Source organism: Carettochelys insculpta, chromosome 3, assembly GCF_033958435.1.
Source record: "Carettochelys insculpta isolate YL-2023 chromosome 3, ASM3395843v1, whole genome shotgun sequence".
In the NCBI taxonomy this organism is placed as follows: Eukaryota; Metazoa; Chordata; order Testudines; family Carettochelyidae; genus Carettochelys; species Carettochelys insculpta.
Genome location: NC_134139.1, coordinates 78,774,337 through 78,789,186, shown reverse-complemented (window position 1 = coordinate 78,789,186; position 14,850 = coordinate 78,774,337). Strand labels below are relative to the sequence as shown.

General features: G+C 42.4%; 1 protein-coding gene across 2 annotated transcripts in view; it reads left to right on the top strand.

The window, feature by feature from the left end:
* The window catches only part of TAF5L (TATA-box binding protein associated factor 5 like), a 30,498-nt gene that overhangs the window by 6,708 nt on the left and 8,940 nt on the right, over positions 1 to 14,850 (top strand). For both annotated transcript variants that reach the window (XM_074990189.1, XM_074990190.1), the window contains 3 exons: positions 2,787 to 2,931; positions 10,648 to 10,752; positions 13,549 to 14,273. In XM_074990189.1, coding sequence (XP_074846290.1) covers positions 2,790 to 2,931; positions 10,648 to 10,752; positions 13,549 to 14,273 — 972 coding nt within the window. In that variant the 5' untranslated portion in view covers positions 2,787 to 2,789. The remainder of the gene's footprint in view (positions 1 to 2,786; positions 2,932 to 10,647; positions 10,753 to 13,548; positions 14,274 to 14,850) is intronic.

The window sequence follows — 14,850 nt, the reverse complement described above, 5'->3', positions numbered from 1 at the left end:
ATAAAACATATCTGCTCATACCAGAAAATCTGAGTATTTCGGTTAAATGAATTCAGGTATTTTTTTATAATGGGAATGGGGACATAAAGTAGAGACCTAGGAAGCTGCTTTAATGGTGAAGTTCTTTAGCTCATTCTTCCAGTAGAAGCAAATTGGCACTATGCCACATTTAGTAAAGCGTATGTCCATGTTTGATGATTATTTTACCTAAAACTCCTAAATATCCCAAAACGCTTATTAGATTCTCTGGCTTTTTATCTAAGTATCATTAGTGGGTGAGGGGTGTATGACCTCAGTTTGGTTTGTCACAAACTATAGGCTGATGCAAATAGCGGCAGACACCTCCTTTTATGAAGCTAGGAGAACCTGGAAATGTTAGCAAAATTCACTGACAGATTAAGACCGAGGATTTCTAATTAACTTGTATTGCTGATTTTTGTAGAGGGAAGGTCCAAAAAGATGTGTGGGAGAGGGATGGCTGGATGCAGTAGGGCAAAGGAGAGAGAGGTGCGGGGAGTTGTGTTCCTTACCTTTGAAATAATAGGAACGTTAACCGTGGTCTTCTCTGGTTTTGCTGAGAGACGTCCTGGAAGTTCTAGAACTTGTATAATGCCAGCTCTTGCCCCTTAAACTTCCTTTAAAATTTTTAAATAGGATGATTAAAATCTGTTCCCTTTCTTGCCGACCACCATTCATTCTTGTGGCTAACCAGGACCTGAAATTCTACGGGGGGAAAAAACAAGCAGAATAAACATGGCTTTCAGGTCCTCATTATACAGTAAACTCTATTTTAACTGGCATTCTGTTATCCAGAATTCTCAAATAACTGGCATTGTAGTTAAGTTTAAGTTTAACTTGAAGTGGTGAAATAAAATTAAATTAAAGCAAATTTTACTTAAGTTTTATAGAAGCACAATATCTGTATAGTGACAGTTAAAATAAATATAGTATGCAGTTTTGTTTAAGTTGAAGAGCCAGGAAATTTTAGTTACATTTTTCCATAGGTACAGTATAGCAAAAGTAAAATCAAATAAATTCAGCAAATACAGTGCAAGTTTACACTGTACAGTACTACTGTTACTGGTAAATAAAATATTCTGCATATAGTTTTGTTTGTTTCTTAATATCTAATCTGTTTTTCTTTAGTGTTATGCATTGCTAGGTATGCATCTTTAGTATCCAAAATATTTGAACCTTCGGCAGCCTCCCAGTCCTGAGGCTGCTGGATAAGAAAGAGTTTACTGTACATCACAGTGAAAAAGGGGCTGAGGGAGAGACACTATCCAGTTTAAACAGACTAACTTTGTCAGTTGCCTTTGCTTCTATATAAGGGATGTTCTTTTGCTACCTTATAAGGGATGATCTGGACAAATTATAGAAATGGTCTGAGGTAAACAGGATGATGTTTAATAAAGACAAATACAAAGTGCTCCACTTGGGAAGGAACAATCAGTTTCACACATTCAGAATGGGAAGCGACTGTCCAGGAAGCAGTATGGCAGAAAGGGATCTAGGGGTTATAGTGGACCACAAGCTAAATATGAGTCAACAGTGTGATGCTGTTGCAAAAAGAGCAAACATGATTCTGGGATGCATTAACAGGTGTGTTGTGAACAAGACATGAGAAGTCATTCTTCTGCTCTACTCTGCCTTGGTTAGGCCTCAGTTGGAGTATCGTGTCCAGTTCTAGGCACTGCATTTCAAGAAAGATGTGGAGAAATTGGAAAGGGTCCAGAAAAGAGCAACGAGAATGATCAAAGGTCTGGAGAATGTGACCTATGAAGAAAGGGTGAAAGAATTGGGCTTGTTTAGTTTGGAAGAGAGAAGGTTGAGGGGGCACATGATAGCGGTTTTCAGGTATCTAAAAGGGTGTCATAAGGAAGAGGGAGAAAACTACTACTTCTATCCTCAGAGGCCAAGAAGAACCAGCAATGGGCTTAAACTGCAGCAAGGGAGGTTTAGGTTGGACATTAGGAAAAAGTTCCTAACTGTCAGGGTGGTCAAACAGTGGAATAAATTGCCAAGGGAGGTTGTGGAATCTCCATCGCTGGAGATATTTAAGAACAGATTAGATAGATGTCTATCAGGGATAGTCTGGACAGTACGTGGTCCTGCCATGAGGGGAGGGGGCTGGACTTGATAACCTCTCAAAGTCCCTTCCAGTCCAAGTGTTCTATAATTCTGTGATTAGCCGAATACAATCTTTAAGCCAACCACTGTAGTTTTCTCATACTCTTTGAGTGTGTAGGTATGTTGAGCTATTGGGAGAGGAGCAGTTAAGCCTCTTAAGGGTATCTGTAATACTTCAGTAGACAAAGAAGCTGTCTTTGTGGTTGCTGGTGTAATGGAAGTTGTTGAGACATTTATTTCCCTTCAGGTTTGATGCAGATACAGGTTGAACCTCTCAAGTCCTGCATCCTCAGAACCTGACTGAACCAGAGAATTTGCCAAACAGGAGGTCAATACTGTCTAGCACATTACCAACACTTTCGCTGCTTACTGGTCTCTTAGAAGACATTTAGGGGTAAATTACAGCTAAATAACAGCACAGAACACTGAGAGCCAGGACTGGTGGCTGTAAACAAACTTTATGGGACCACAGGAAATTTGGCCACACCTGTGATAAGTGGGTATCTGTCTAACTGAAATCAGGCCAGACTACAGATGTTGCCAGATGAGAGATTGCTGGGTTAGCGAGTTTCCACCTGTACTGTTTATAGAAAAAGCTACATAGCCCACCTGTAAATCATATTTTTATTCACCATCATCCTTTTCTTTTTGTGGAGGTCATGAAACGCGTACGCACAGAACAGATTCAGATGGCAGTGTCCTGCTACCTCAAACGCCGTCAGTATGTGGACTCAGAGGGTCCCTTAAAACAAGGGCTGAGGCTGTGTCAGAATGCTGAAGAGATGGCAGCTAATCTCACTGGTAAGTTTCCCGTGCATTCTCATGGGAGGAATACTGGAAAATGCCTAGTTTCTATATAGAAACTTTTTTTTGTGAGAGGAAAATTTTCAAATATTAAATTGAGAGGAATTACAAAGAGTAGCAGGGTAAGTAAAATGTGAAAAGGTCTCAAATGGAAGTGTGGAGAGAAGAAGAAATTTAATAGTAGAGAAGAAGTAAGCTAATTAATCTGGGAAGTTTGTGAACCACATTTATGCTCTATGGAAGGGAGAAACCTGATATATGCTGATGGTGAAAACATTTAAGAGTGGGAAATTGGATATGAACAGGAAAACCTAATACAGTTTTGTGCTGGTGAAGTTTAGCATCATATACATCAAAAACAACGAGGGCTGTTTGTTTCTCTGGCAAGTTGTTGTCATGCAGTTTTGAAAGATCCTACCACATTCCTCAAAAGAGCGGTCCAAGTCAGGGGTAGTCAATAGGTAGACTACAGGCTAAAGCTAGACCAGCAGACACTTTGAACAATCAAAATATAATTGTTGTTATCATCATCATCTCTGGAGTCTGAACTATGTATTGACCAAGAAATTTGGACCTTGACAAAGATAATTGATTGCCCCTTCTCCAGTGATTTGAAATGGAAAGTGTTAACATGCTCTTTCTCTCTCCCTTCTGAGAGCTCCTGGATATGTGACATTGTCTGGTTCACTGGCAACATATACCCCTCTGCCCCAGGAACTTGCTTGCTTGTTTTTTCAAACTGTGTCTATCCTATAACATGCTTCATTATAGAACTGTCCACAAATATTTCAAGAATGCAAACACCAAGGGGTGGGAAGGAAAGGTTAAAATAAGGGATGAAACTCATGTTTTGAGGTAAAATTAAAAAAAAAATCTGAGTGTTCGGTAGGAGAAGGAGCTTTTTGGCAGTGAGGTCCTAGACTGGCAGCCTCCCAAAGGAAATAGTACAAACTGTGTTTCTTGTGACACGTACAGTTTGCCTGGACAAGACACTAGTTACTGAACAGTCCTGCATTTGGCAGGGAGATGACAGATGGTAAAATAGAGCTTTTCCATTTCTAGAATAGACCCACCATAATACCAAAGTAGAGTTCAGCGTGTTATGGGTAAATGGCTGGTTCAGCTCTTTATAGACCTAAGATAAATGGTAATTGGTGTTTGTTTGTTTACTGCTTTTCAGCTTCAAGCTATTTTCAGACAGTAGCGATAGTAGGTTTACAGTGGATCACAAATTGAACATAACACAACAATGCGATGCAGTTTTAAAAGAGGCTAATGTGATTCTGGGTATAGTAAAGTAGTTTTATTCAAGGTCCAGTTGGGTAATTGTCCTGCTCTGCTCAGCGCTGGTGCAGCCTCAGCTGGTGTACTGAGTCCAGTTCTGGTACCACACGGTAGAAGATTGTGGAGAAACTGGAGACAGTCCGGAAGAGAGCAACAAAAATAATAAGTTTTGAAAACCTAACCTATAAGGAGAGGTTAAAAAAGCTGATCCTATTTAGTTTTAAGGAGACCAAAGGGTGTTAAGTATTCAGTAACATTAAGGGCTGTCCTGAAGAGGACAAGAAGAAGTCCTGTGGCACCTTAGAGACTAACAGATATTTTGGAAAATAAGATTTTGTGGGCAAAGACCCACTTGGTCAGATGCATCTTGTTGTTTTTGAAGATGCAAACTAACTTGGCTACCCCTCTGATACTAAAGAGGACAGTGATTAATTGTTCTCCGTGGCTGCTGACGGTAGTGCAAGAAGTAATGAGCTTAATCTGCAGCAAAGGAGATTTAGGTTAGATGTTAGGAAAAACTTTCTAATGATAAGAATAGTTAAGATGTGGAGTAGGGTTCCAAGGGGGGCTGTGGACTCCCCCTTATTGGAGTTTTTTAGAAGTATGTTGGGCAAACACCTGTGGGTTTACTTGGTCATGCCATAACTTGCGATTTAATTTGATGGCATCTCACGGTCACTTTCAGTCCTCCATTCCTATGATTATGTTTAATCTTCACCACCAACTGGTAAAGATGAAGTGATTTTGCTGAAGGCTGTATTGGTGAAGAGGGAAGCAGTGTAACAATGGGATTAGGACTCGGGAACCACAATTTGAGTGGCATAAAGTATGGAAGTAGATGCTGGTGGGATTGTGGTGCTATAGGGTAATCTACTTCGCATGCAGATAAAAAGTTAAGTTAGATTAGAGAGTATGAAGACGTGTATTTAACTGACCACCACGCACTGTACATAAATGTATATTCATTAGTGTGAATCCTCCTGCTCACTCATGCATCTTGTTGCTGGTGATTCAGAAAGCAGTTACCATTTTGCATTAGATCCCAGACTCTGGGCAGTCAGCAGTCACCTGTTGAAGTGATCACTACTAGTTCATTCTGAACATATTCAGTGGGAGCACAGTGTGCATAAGCTATACCGTTCTCCAGATGAGAAAGTTCTCCTCTGGAAAGTTCTTTCTTTGTGACTTAAGACAAATATCAAACTGGAAACTGGGCTGATCCAGACTGTGGAGGTTAGATGGTCATCCTGCAACCTACCCTGACTATGGAGATTGCCTCAGTCTTGAAGACTGATAAGTAGACTAATATTTGATTACAGTAATGAAGTTTCTGTGGAAGTACACTTGAAATGACTGTTTTTAATGCTTTTCCTAAAAATCTTCTGCTGACTCCATAACAAAATCCTCTCCTGCTTTTCCTGTTCATCTGTTTCCCTGATTGGTTTTCCCATATTGTTTTCTAAATAACAATCCTTCCAATTAATTTTCTTCATCATTTACTTACTGTTCTTGCTTGTCTTTTGTACAGTTAATTCTGCTTTTTCTAGATATATTTCATACTCTTTCTTTGATTTTATACACTTTTCCTTTTCTTTCCTATACTGGCACCTACTTTTTCCTCCTTTCTTCAGAATTGTTTTGCCTCAGCATCCCAAATGTTTGATATAGTCACTATATATCACTCGCTGTTTGTCTGTTTTAGGGCCTTCATTACCATATACAAATTGGGGAACAGAGCTTCCTCCCAGCTCCTTTTCTGCCCTTTATGGAACCAGAAGCATATTGGACCAGAAGGGAAAGTGAACCCACAGCAGCTTTTTCTAATAGTGTGAATGTGTCTGTGTGCGTGTATATGTACACACATACACACACACACACACCGTGGGTGAGGGAAATTGATTTTCTAACAGACAAAGGAAAGTTTTAGAGTTGTCAACCTTTGTATGTGTGCCAAAGAGCAGACTTTTGTTAGCCAAAGTAGAACACTACGAGGGAGATCATTTCCACTCCGATCGTTCCTTTGATTCTATTATCATGTCACGTAACTGGCTCCATTTACAGGAACTGAACTCAGGAAACAGATATGTCCAATCAATGCTGTCCTAGCCAATGGAGAGGGTGGAAGGGAAACTGTCAGAGTTGAAGTGAAATAAATGCATATAGGGTCATCATCTCTTTGTTTCCTTCAGAAGAAACGTACAGTAAACTCTTTTATATCCAGCAACCCTGGGGCCAGGAGGTTGCCAGAAATTCACATATTCTGTATACTAAGGAGGCATACCTAGCAATGCATAACGCTAAAAAAACAAACAAACCAGGATTAGATGTTAAGAATCAAATAAAAATGTATGCAGAGTTCTTTATTTACCAACAAAAGTAGTATTGTACACTGTACAATTGTACTGTCTTTGTTGTATTTATTTGATTTTTACTTTTGCTGTACTATACTTAAAAACGAAAAATTACTTATGGTTAAAATGCCAGTTATTTGAGAGTTTCGGATGATAGAATGCCAGACATGAACGAGTTTACTGTATACCTGAAAATAGCTCTCCCAGCTCCAGAGGAGTTTTTAGGGAGTGATTGAGTTCTTGATCCTTGTGTAAAAATATCAGGAGGGGAAAGAACTAGAATTCTTAATTCTTATAATTGGCTCATTGGTAATACGGTAAAAGCCATGTTATCCGGAATTCAGATAACTGATATGCTCTATTAACTGGTTTCTGCTCTGCTGGTGGGTGCCATGCCATGGCTGGTGACATAGGGCCATCTGACGGCAACGGGGCTAGGGTTGTCTGCCCAGATGGGGCCGGTGGCAGTGGTCCCACTCCAGTAATTGGCACATTTGATTAGCTGGCACGCCCTGTGCTTCAGGGATGCTGGATAATAAAGTTTAAACTTTATCTGTAAACTTTACTGCAAATGTTGAGAGAGCAGATCGCAACAACATAACTGTCCTATTAGCCTTCTCTCGAGTTAATTTCTCAAAGGTGACGTGCTTCTGTCTTAAATTTAAGTGGATTTTCTTGTTTTGAAAAGTCAGTCAGTTACACAAGGCTAAGGGAAGAATTGGTGATACTCAGTAGTGTGTACCTATGTGGTATGGACAGTGTGACTGGTCATTCCCGTTGCCTGAGAGAAAATCAGAATCAGGACCGATTGCCAAGGTTCATGCTGGGCCAACTGGAACTTCCCGAAGAGCTGACGCTGACTTTTTCCCTTTAACCTTTATTATTTGCTTCCATGGGTGAGTCGTATAAAGGGAGAACTTTTCTAACTGAGTCTGCTACTCTTTGGGCTGTTCAGATGACTGCAGATGATTTTATAAACTCTGATCTTTTGGGTCAACGTGAGCAAAGTTTGTATATTACCGTTCTAATGGAGAACGTTGACTTCGTTGAGCCGTAAATCTGAGCACTAACAGAGAATCTGAACTGTAGGCATTAAGGCAGGAGTGGAGAACACACGTCCCGGGAGGCTCTGGGCTCCTTTCTACCCACGGCAGGGGCACAAGCTGGCACTTGCGCTGCAGGTGTGGGGGGAGAGGGGAACCGTGGCTGGAGCGCCAGCACTAGTTGGCTCATGCTGCTTTGTGGAGGAGCCCCGAGCCTTGGAAGCCAGCTCCGTGCAAGTGGCCTGCAGGCTCTGCCTGGCAAGTGGGAAGCGGTTCCTGCATGACAGGGCAGTGATCTGTGCAGGTACTGCCCTGTTTCGCTCCCATTGCCAAATTGGGGCACCAGTGCACACCATTTCTCTACACTGTGCAGAGGCCCCGCCACCCTGGAGCTCCAGCAGGTAGGTGCTGCCCTCTTATGGGAAGTAAGGTGCATAAGAAGGCAGGGAGAAGTGGGGGGCAAGGGGGTCAGGAGTGGGGTGGAGGTAGGTTGGGTGTTGGAGGGAGGGTACAGGATCAGGCTGAGGGTGGGGGGGTCTGGGCAGCTGCAGAGTAGGGCTGGGGAGTCTGGGCAGTGCGGCGACACTCACCTCCGTGCATCACAGCTGCTTCCCCCTCTCCTGGCTGGAAGAACAGCAGTGAGAAGAAACGCTGCCTAGAGAGGCTGTTCTCCCTGCCTCTCCCAGGCACTGCCCTCCTCTTGCTCTGATTGGCCAGAAATCGTGGGAGAGGTGGGGAGAAAAGCCTCTCCAGGGAGCCATGGGCTGCTCTTCCCCCCACGGCCAGGGGTGGGTGAGTAGGAACAGCAGCAGCACAGGTGGCAGTACTGCTTCCTGCCCATCTCTGCCCCCCTAGGCAGATCCTGTGGGCTGGATCTGGCCCCAGCCTGCCTAATCCAGCCCCTAAGGCTTGGGACTCCATGCATGCGGCATGAGCCGTGGGCCAGATGCTGAGGAGGGAAGACCCAAGCTTTGGGAGCTGGATCCAGATAAGCTGTGGTCCAGAGGTTCCCTCATCTGCCCTAAACTGATAGATTTGCCTGCTCGTTATAAAGGAGCAGTGAGAGTAATGCTGGGGTGCATGAGAATCTTGGTTCAACTCCTCCATTTCTTTTCAGTGCAAAGCAGTGAGTAAACTGGTGACTGGCCTGTCTTTCTGCAGCATGTGGAAACTGGCAACTTTGCTATAGACCAGCAGGCCTGTAATACCTGAGTGCTATGAATGTGGCAGAGCAGGAAGTTGGAAGGGAGAGCAGGATGACAGGGCAGCGTTAATAACAGAGACTGACCAAAAACATTTTCGGGATTGGCTAGCAAACAGATGGGAAGATGATGATGTAGGAGAGTAGAAACTTGAATAAGAGAGAGAGAAGGAAAGAGGGCATGGTAAGTTCATAAGAGATATAGAATATAGTATAAAGAAACATAGGGGAGAAGGAAAAGCACAAGAATCTGGACATGAGAAATTTTAAAACTTACATTTTGACACGCACATTTTAATAGTGTACAAATACCATATGCTTGGCCTTAGAGTATCACGGAGAGCAGTGTATAGGTGTGGAGGTGGAAAGTTGTGGTTTTGGATCCTTCTTTATATACTTCAGAGCTATCTTTGCCAAAGTTAATATTGATATTTTAAAAAAAAAAACCAAAATATAATGTAATATATAACATAATACTCTAATAAGTAAATTTTAGTTACATTTTCAATAAATATAGTATAGCGATAAATACAGCAAATACAGTGTAAGTTTACAGCATACAATACTACTGTTGTTGGTAAATAAAATACTCTGCATACATTTTTGTTTTTCTTAATATCTAATCTTGTTTTTTTAAGTGTTATGTATTGCTAGGTATGCCTCTCTGTTGTCCAGATTATTTCAATATCTGTCAACCTCCCAGGCCTGGGGCTGCTGGATATGAAAGAGTTTACTGTACCTAGTATTTTGTATCATGTAGGCAGGTCAGAAGGTACTGTCTAAATCAGTTGGTTGATGCAGCTCTACTATACGATGAGGCCCACGTGAACATGAGAGCACAAGGCTGAACTTCGATAAAAACTTGGTGTTTGTCCAAGTGAAGGTGTGAATTTATGGGTCCTGATTCTTGACTGGGATTTCTAGACACTGCTGCAATACAGATACACAGTAATATGTGAACAGGCCATATATTTGAGAAACCTGAGAATCTGATTTAATATTGTGGAACTCCAGTTCTCTGGGGATTGCTCATTTCATGTGGTAGATTAGAGAGAGACGCACAAGTTTGCTTCAACAAGAACAACTTGTCTTAGTACTCAGAGTTCTACAACTGTGGTGGGTTAACTAGTGACAGTCTAAAGCTGTGGTTCCCAATCTTTTCAGCAATACTTCAGTGAGACAAACCATTCCACGGCGCACATGCTTTTTTCAGCTGAATTGATTGCTCATTAACATTGCCCCTCTCCACCAGCCTGGTTGGAGCCTGAATGCGGCATTTAAACCGCATCCCAGCTTCAACAGGTTCCCACGCTCCTCCTCTCCCCCCTTGCCACAGCAGGGAGCTGGCAGCCTTGCTGCTTGAGCCCCAGCCGACAGGGAGTCGTCAGTTTCCCCCTGCTAGGGCTCTGCAAAGAGCAGCAGCGAGGGAAAATTGATGAAATTTCGCAGCACTCTTGGACCGTTCTCCTGGCACACCAGTCAAAAACCACTCAGCTAGAGAGCTCTGTAACGGTGTTTTCAGACAGAGAACTTTGTGCTGTATTTGAAAGTTAAGCTGTGGGCAAGTAATTGTATTGTTTCTTGTCAGGCTTTCAGTACCGTATTTAACACAAGCAACCTTTTGTACTTTTCAGTTTTTCCTAGTTTGTGTGTTTCTGGATTATTATTTTGTCACATGCCCCAAGAGACCTTATCAAATGCTTTGGAGTACACAACCCACATTCATCCTGAACTGTTGTATTGTTGGTTGCATTTTGTTTGATTCTGTGGTGTGAATTTTGACACTTTCGGATACAAACACCATTGGATTCTAATTCTTTTTTTACTCTCCCAGTCCAATCTGAATCTGGTTGTGCCAACGTAGTGTCTGCAGCTCCCTGCCTGGCAGAGCCACAGCAATATGAAGTACAGTTTGGTCGATTACGCAATTTTCTCACAGGTAAGCAGCTGTGGGGAATGATATCAGCTTCTGGAGAGGCAATATACATTTTTAATTTTGTAGAGTGTGAAGCGTTAGTTCAAAGTCTTTAAATTCTTTTTCAAATGGGTAACTTTTTCATCTAAATCTGAAGTTCTGTAGCTCCAGTGAGTGAAGGGACTCCGTCAACTCACCTTTAAAAACAGGTAAAACAAATTAACACTTAAGATTACTGAAAATGAAAGATTAGCAAGAGGAATTATCTTTTACAGTTTTACTATGCATTTGACAGCATTTTACACATAGTCAGTTTTGTTGTTTCCCTTTTCAATCAGTCAGCTTACCCTCAAATGTGTGTGGATCTTCCATGCAGCAACAGGAGAATGGGGAAAAAACATATTAAAAAAAAAATGGAAAAAGGAAACTGATTGTAACACCACTAAAATTGGCGGATTGTTTTAGAGGTAGATGTAGTATGGTTGTAATTCTGTTATCTGTAACTTTTCAGACATTCTGGTATCTGAATACTTGATGCTACTTTTAACTTTTTTTTTTTTTTGAGTGTCTGGCTCTTAAGGGGGACCGTGTTCCTTTACATTTACCTGAGCATTGCTCCAAAGATTTTTGGATGAGGGGATGTGGGGAAGAAGCCAACAATGTTGTTACGGTGTGCTCCCAAAATAGAAGGAAGACTTGACCCTTCTAGAAACAAAAAGATCTTTGGAGGGCTAGCTGGCAATGTTCCTAACACCAGGTCAAAAAATTGGGAGGGGCTTCCAGGAAAAAAAGAGTAAAGAAATAGCAGATGGAAGCGTTGTATGTGGCTGCCACCCTTCATGGGTGTAGGATGAGCTCTGTTGATTCCAGTTATATTTAAGTTAGGATTACTATTCCTACTGGAGTTGAGAAGGGTTAGCTGGGAAGATATCCCATCACACTATACGTATTGCTGGTCTGTAAATTTATTGTGACCACCAATAAAGCAATGGTACCAAACTATTGCCTGCTTCTGTGATTTGCTGGGTGGAGACAGTATTGAAAGATGTGGATGTTCCTTTTAGGATTGCAGGTAAACCTCACGTATTGGTGTACCCTTCTGGAAATGTGCAATGCAGTTTTCCTAGCATCTTCCTGCTTGAGGCTCACAGGTGCCCTTGAAGGCAGCCTTCCAGGCTCCAGCTGTGAGCAGTTTCCCCTTTTGTTCTTGATCTTACCTGCTTGATCCCCTTTTGACTTGAACTTTAACCTATTTCAGCCTCTGCATCTGTAGTGTGTAACCTGTAAGCAGACTGCCAAGTGCAGCCCCCGCCCCCCACAAGGTGTTTCTTGCTGCATGCTGTCTTTATGTTCAGTGACTCTGAAAAGCTGCTATTATGCATTTTTCAGCATTGCCTTCCAGACCAACTCTTGCAGCTGTTGTTCTCCCCCACCCTCCATTCCTGCCAAATCATAGCCACTTCACCAGGGAGGTCCTGCTATTCTCAACACTTCCGTGGCATGGGAATGGAACAGAGCCTCAGCTTGGGAATGCACTAATTGCTTGTCCATGGCCTGTCCATGAGAAGGGAGAAAGAATGCCAAGGGGAGAGGCTTACGAAAAGAGACAGCGAGACAGACAGAATGGTAGAATGGAAAAGGAAAAGTATCGGAAGAATACATGGGTTCTTTTCCATTGCTTTCCTTTTTGAAAAGAAAGAACATGGCGCACGCGACGCGAGGAGGCAGAGAGAAAAAAGAAGGAAGAAATAAAAGGGGGGTGAAAAAGACCCCAGTTTAAAGCTTTTAAAGCGTATTTTATTTTGTGGATCTGAAAGCAGTCGTACACAACGGTTGAGCCTTGAGTTGCTGGTAGATTGCTGTTGTGGCCCTGTATGCTGGTATGTGTGGCACGGCTCTGCCTGCTACAGCACCCTGTTGCCAGTTGAACCTGGGAGAAAAACCACCTTAGGACACTGGTTTAGAAGGGGTGGAGTTGTTAAACAGATCAGTCTCTTCAAGGTACAGTGTATCCCAGTCAGAAATATGGTACGCTGTGTTCTGGAAGTTGCTGTTGGGATTTGTTTTGGCTAAAGAGGAGAGAGAGGAAAGAGAGAAATCAAACTGTGAAGCACAGCGTGTGGCAGTGTGTGTTCAAAATAAACTGTTCGTATGTTCCTCATCCTCCAATTACAATTTAAAAGAACCAAATGCAAGTTGCACTGGAGTTGAGGGAACCACACACTATCATCCCAAATAAAGTAGCTACAAAAATAAAAATAATATGTTAAACTTAATGGAGGCCTGGTGATGTACTAATTGAAGATGTACTGATTTCAGATGCATTTATTTCACTACATAGAGCTTTTAAAATAAGAATTTTTTTTCTTCTGAATTCGTAAAAGACATCCTGGTTGTTGTGTAGCTTATGCTATGTATTTTAATACACGGGCCTTAATTGAAAGTGCTGTTAGTAACAGAAATAAGATTTTCCAAAATTAATTTTATATTGGCAGTCTCAGTCTCTCGAATCTGCCTGGCTTGCGACATCATGAATGAGGAGGTCCGAAGGTCCTTATTTTTTACCTTATATGTTTTGGAATGTGTGCAGACTATTAATATAAGAAAGGCTAAAGGGAATGTTTTCTAACTTGGGCTGAGGGATGAATTGAAAATGTATTTTAAATCAGAGATGAAACAGACTCACTACAACCCTGTTAGGTGACATCAGCATTTGTTCTCTAATGCCATTGAAGGCTGCTTGAATTGTCTTGATTTATGCTCCTAGCAAAACAATAGATGGCGTGAAACCATAATGCTTCTTGTTGTGTTTTGATTTAGATTCAGATTCCCAGCACAGCCATGAAGTGATGCCTCTTCTATATCCCCTTTTTGTCTACCTCCATCTGAACATGGTCCAAAATGGCCTAAAGAGCACAGTGGACAGTTTCTACAGTCGCTTCCATGGGATGTTCTTGCAGAATGCCAGCCAGAAAGATATCATTGAGCAGCTGCAGACTACCTTGACTATTCAAGACATCCTGTCCAACTTCAAGCTCCGCGCCTTTCTGGACAACAAGTACGTTATCCGCCTTCAAGAAGACAGCTACAACTACCTTCTCCGCTACCTCCAAAGTGACAACAACAATGCTCTTTGCAAGGTTCTCACCTTGCACATTCACCTGGATGTGCAGCCTTCCAAGAGGACGGATTACCAGCTCTATGCCAGTGGCAGCTCCTCGCGCAATGAAAGCAATGGCCTGGAAACGACAGACATGCCCGCTTCCATACTGCAGAATGAGGCAGCCCTGGATTTACTGCAGGACAGCATTAAGCGAGTCAAGGATGGGCCTCCTTCACTCACCACCATATGTTTCTATGCCTTCTATAACACAGAGCAGTTGCTGAACACAGCAGAGATCTCGTCGGATAGCAAGCTGCTTGCTGCTGGGTTTGATAATTCTTGTGTAAAGCTGTGGAGCTTGCGATCCAGGAAGTTAAAATCTGAGCCCCATCTTGTAGATGTGTCCCGAATCCACCTGGCTTGTGACATTGTGGATGAGGAGGTCGGAAGATCCTTATTTTTTACCTAATTTTTTACCTTATCTGTTTTGAAATGTGTGCAGACTATTAATACAAGAAAGGCTAAAGGAAATCTTTTCTAACTTGGGCTGAGGATGGGGCTTCCTGGAACAGGGCAGAGGATCTGCAAGGACACTGAAAAGCTGAATAGCCTTGAATCTGCTCCTCCCCAATATGAATGTCCTATAGGCTATTCCCTACTGATGTAAAATCCTGTTCAATTAGTTCACCAATTAAATGAGTGAGGTGGCTAGGAAGGCTGCTCCAGGTAGACTGTGGTGGAGCAACCTCTCTGCTGATGGGGATGGGGGGAGGGGGCGCTGCTTCAGTTCCTGTAGGTTAACTGTAACTGGTAAGCCTCATCTGCTCAGGATGAGCTTACCTGTTAAACATTAACATCCCTGCTACTGCCATCCCTCTCTTCCCCTGTTGCAGCCCTTACTCCAGACAGCTGTGGGAAGTTTTTGTGTGGACAAGCTCAGGTGGCAGCAGCCTGTAGTCTTTGCTGTTTTTTTTTCCTGACCCCACTTTACTTGGCTCAGCCATTAAAACACATGTAGC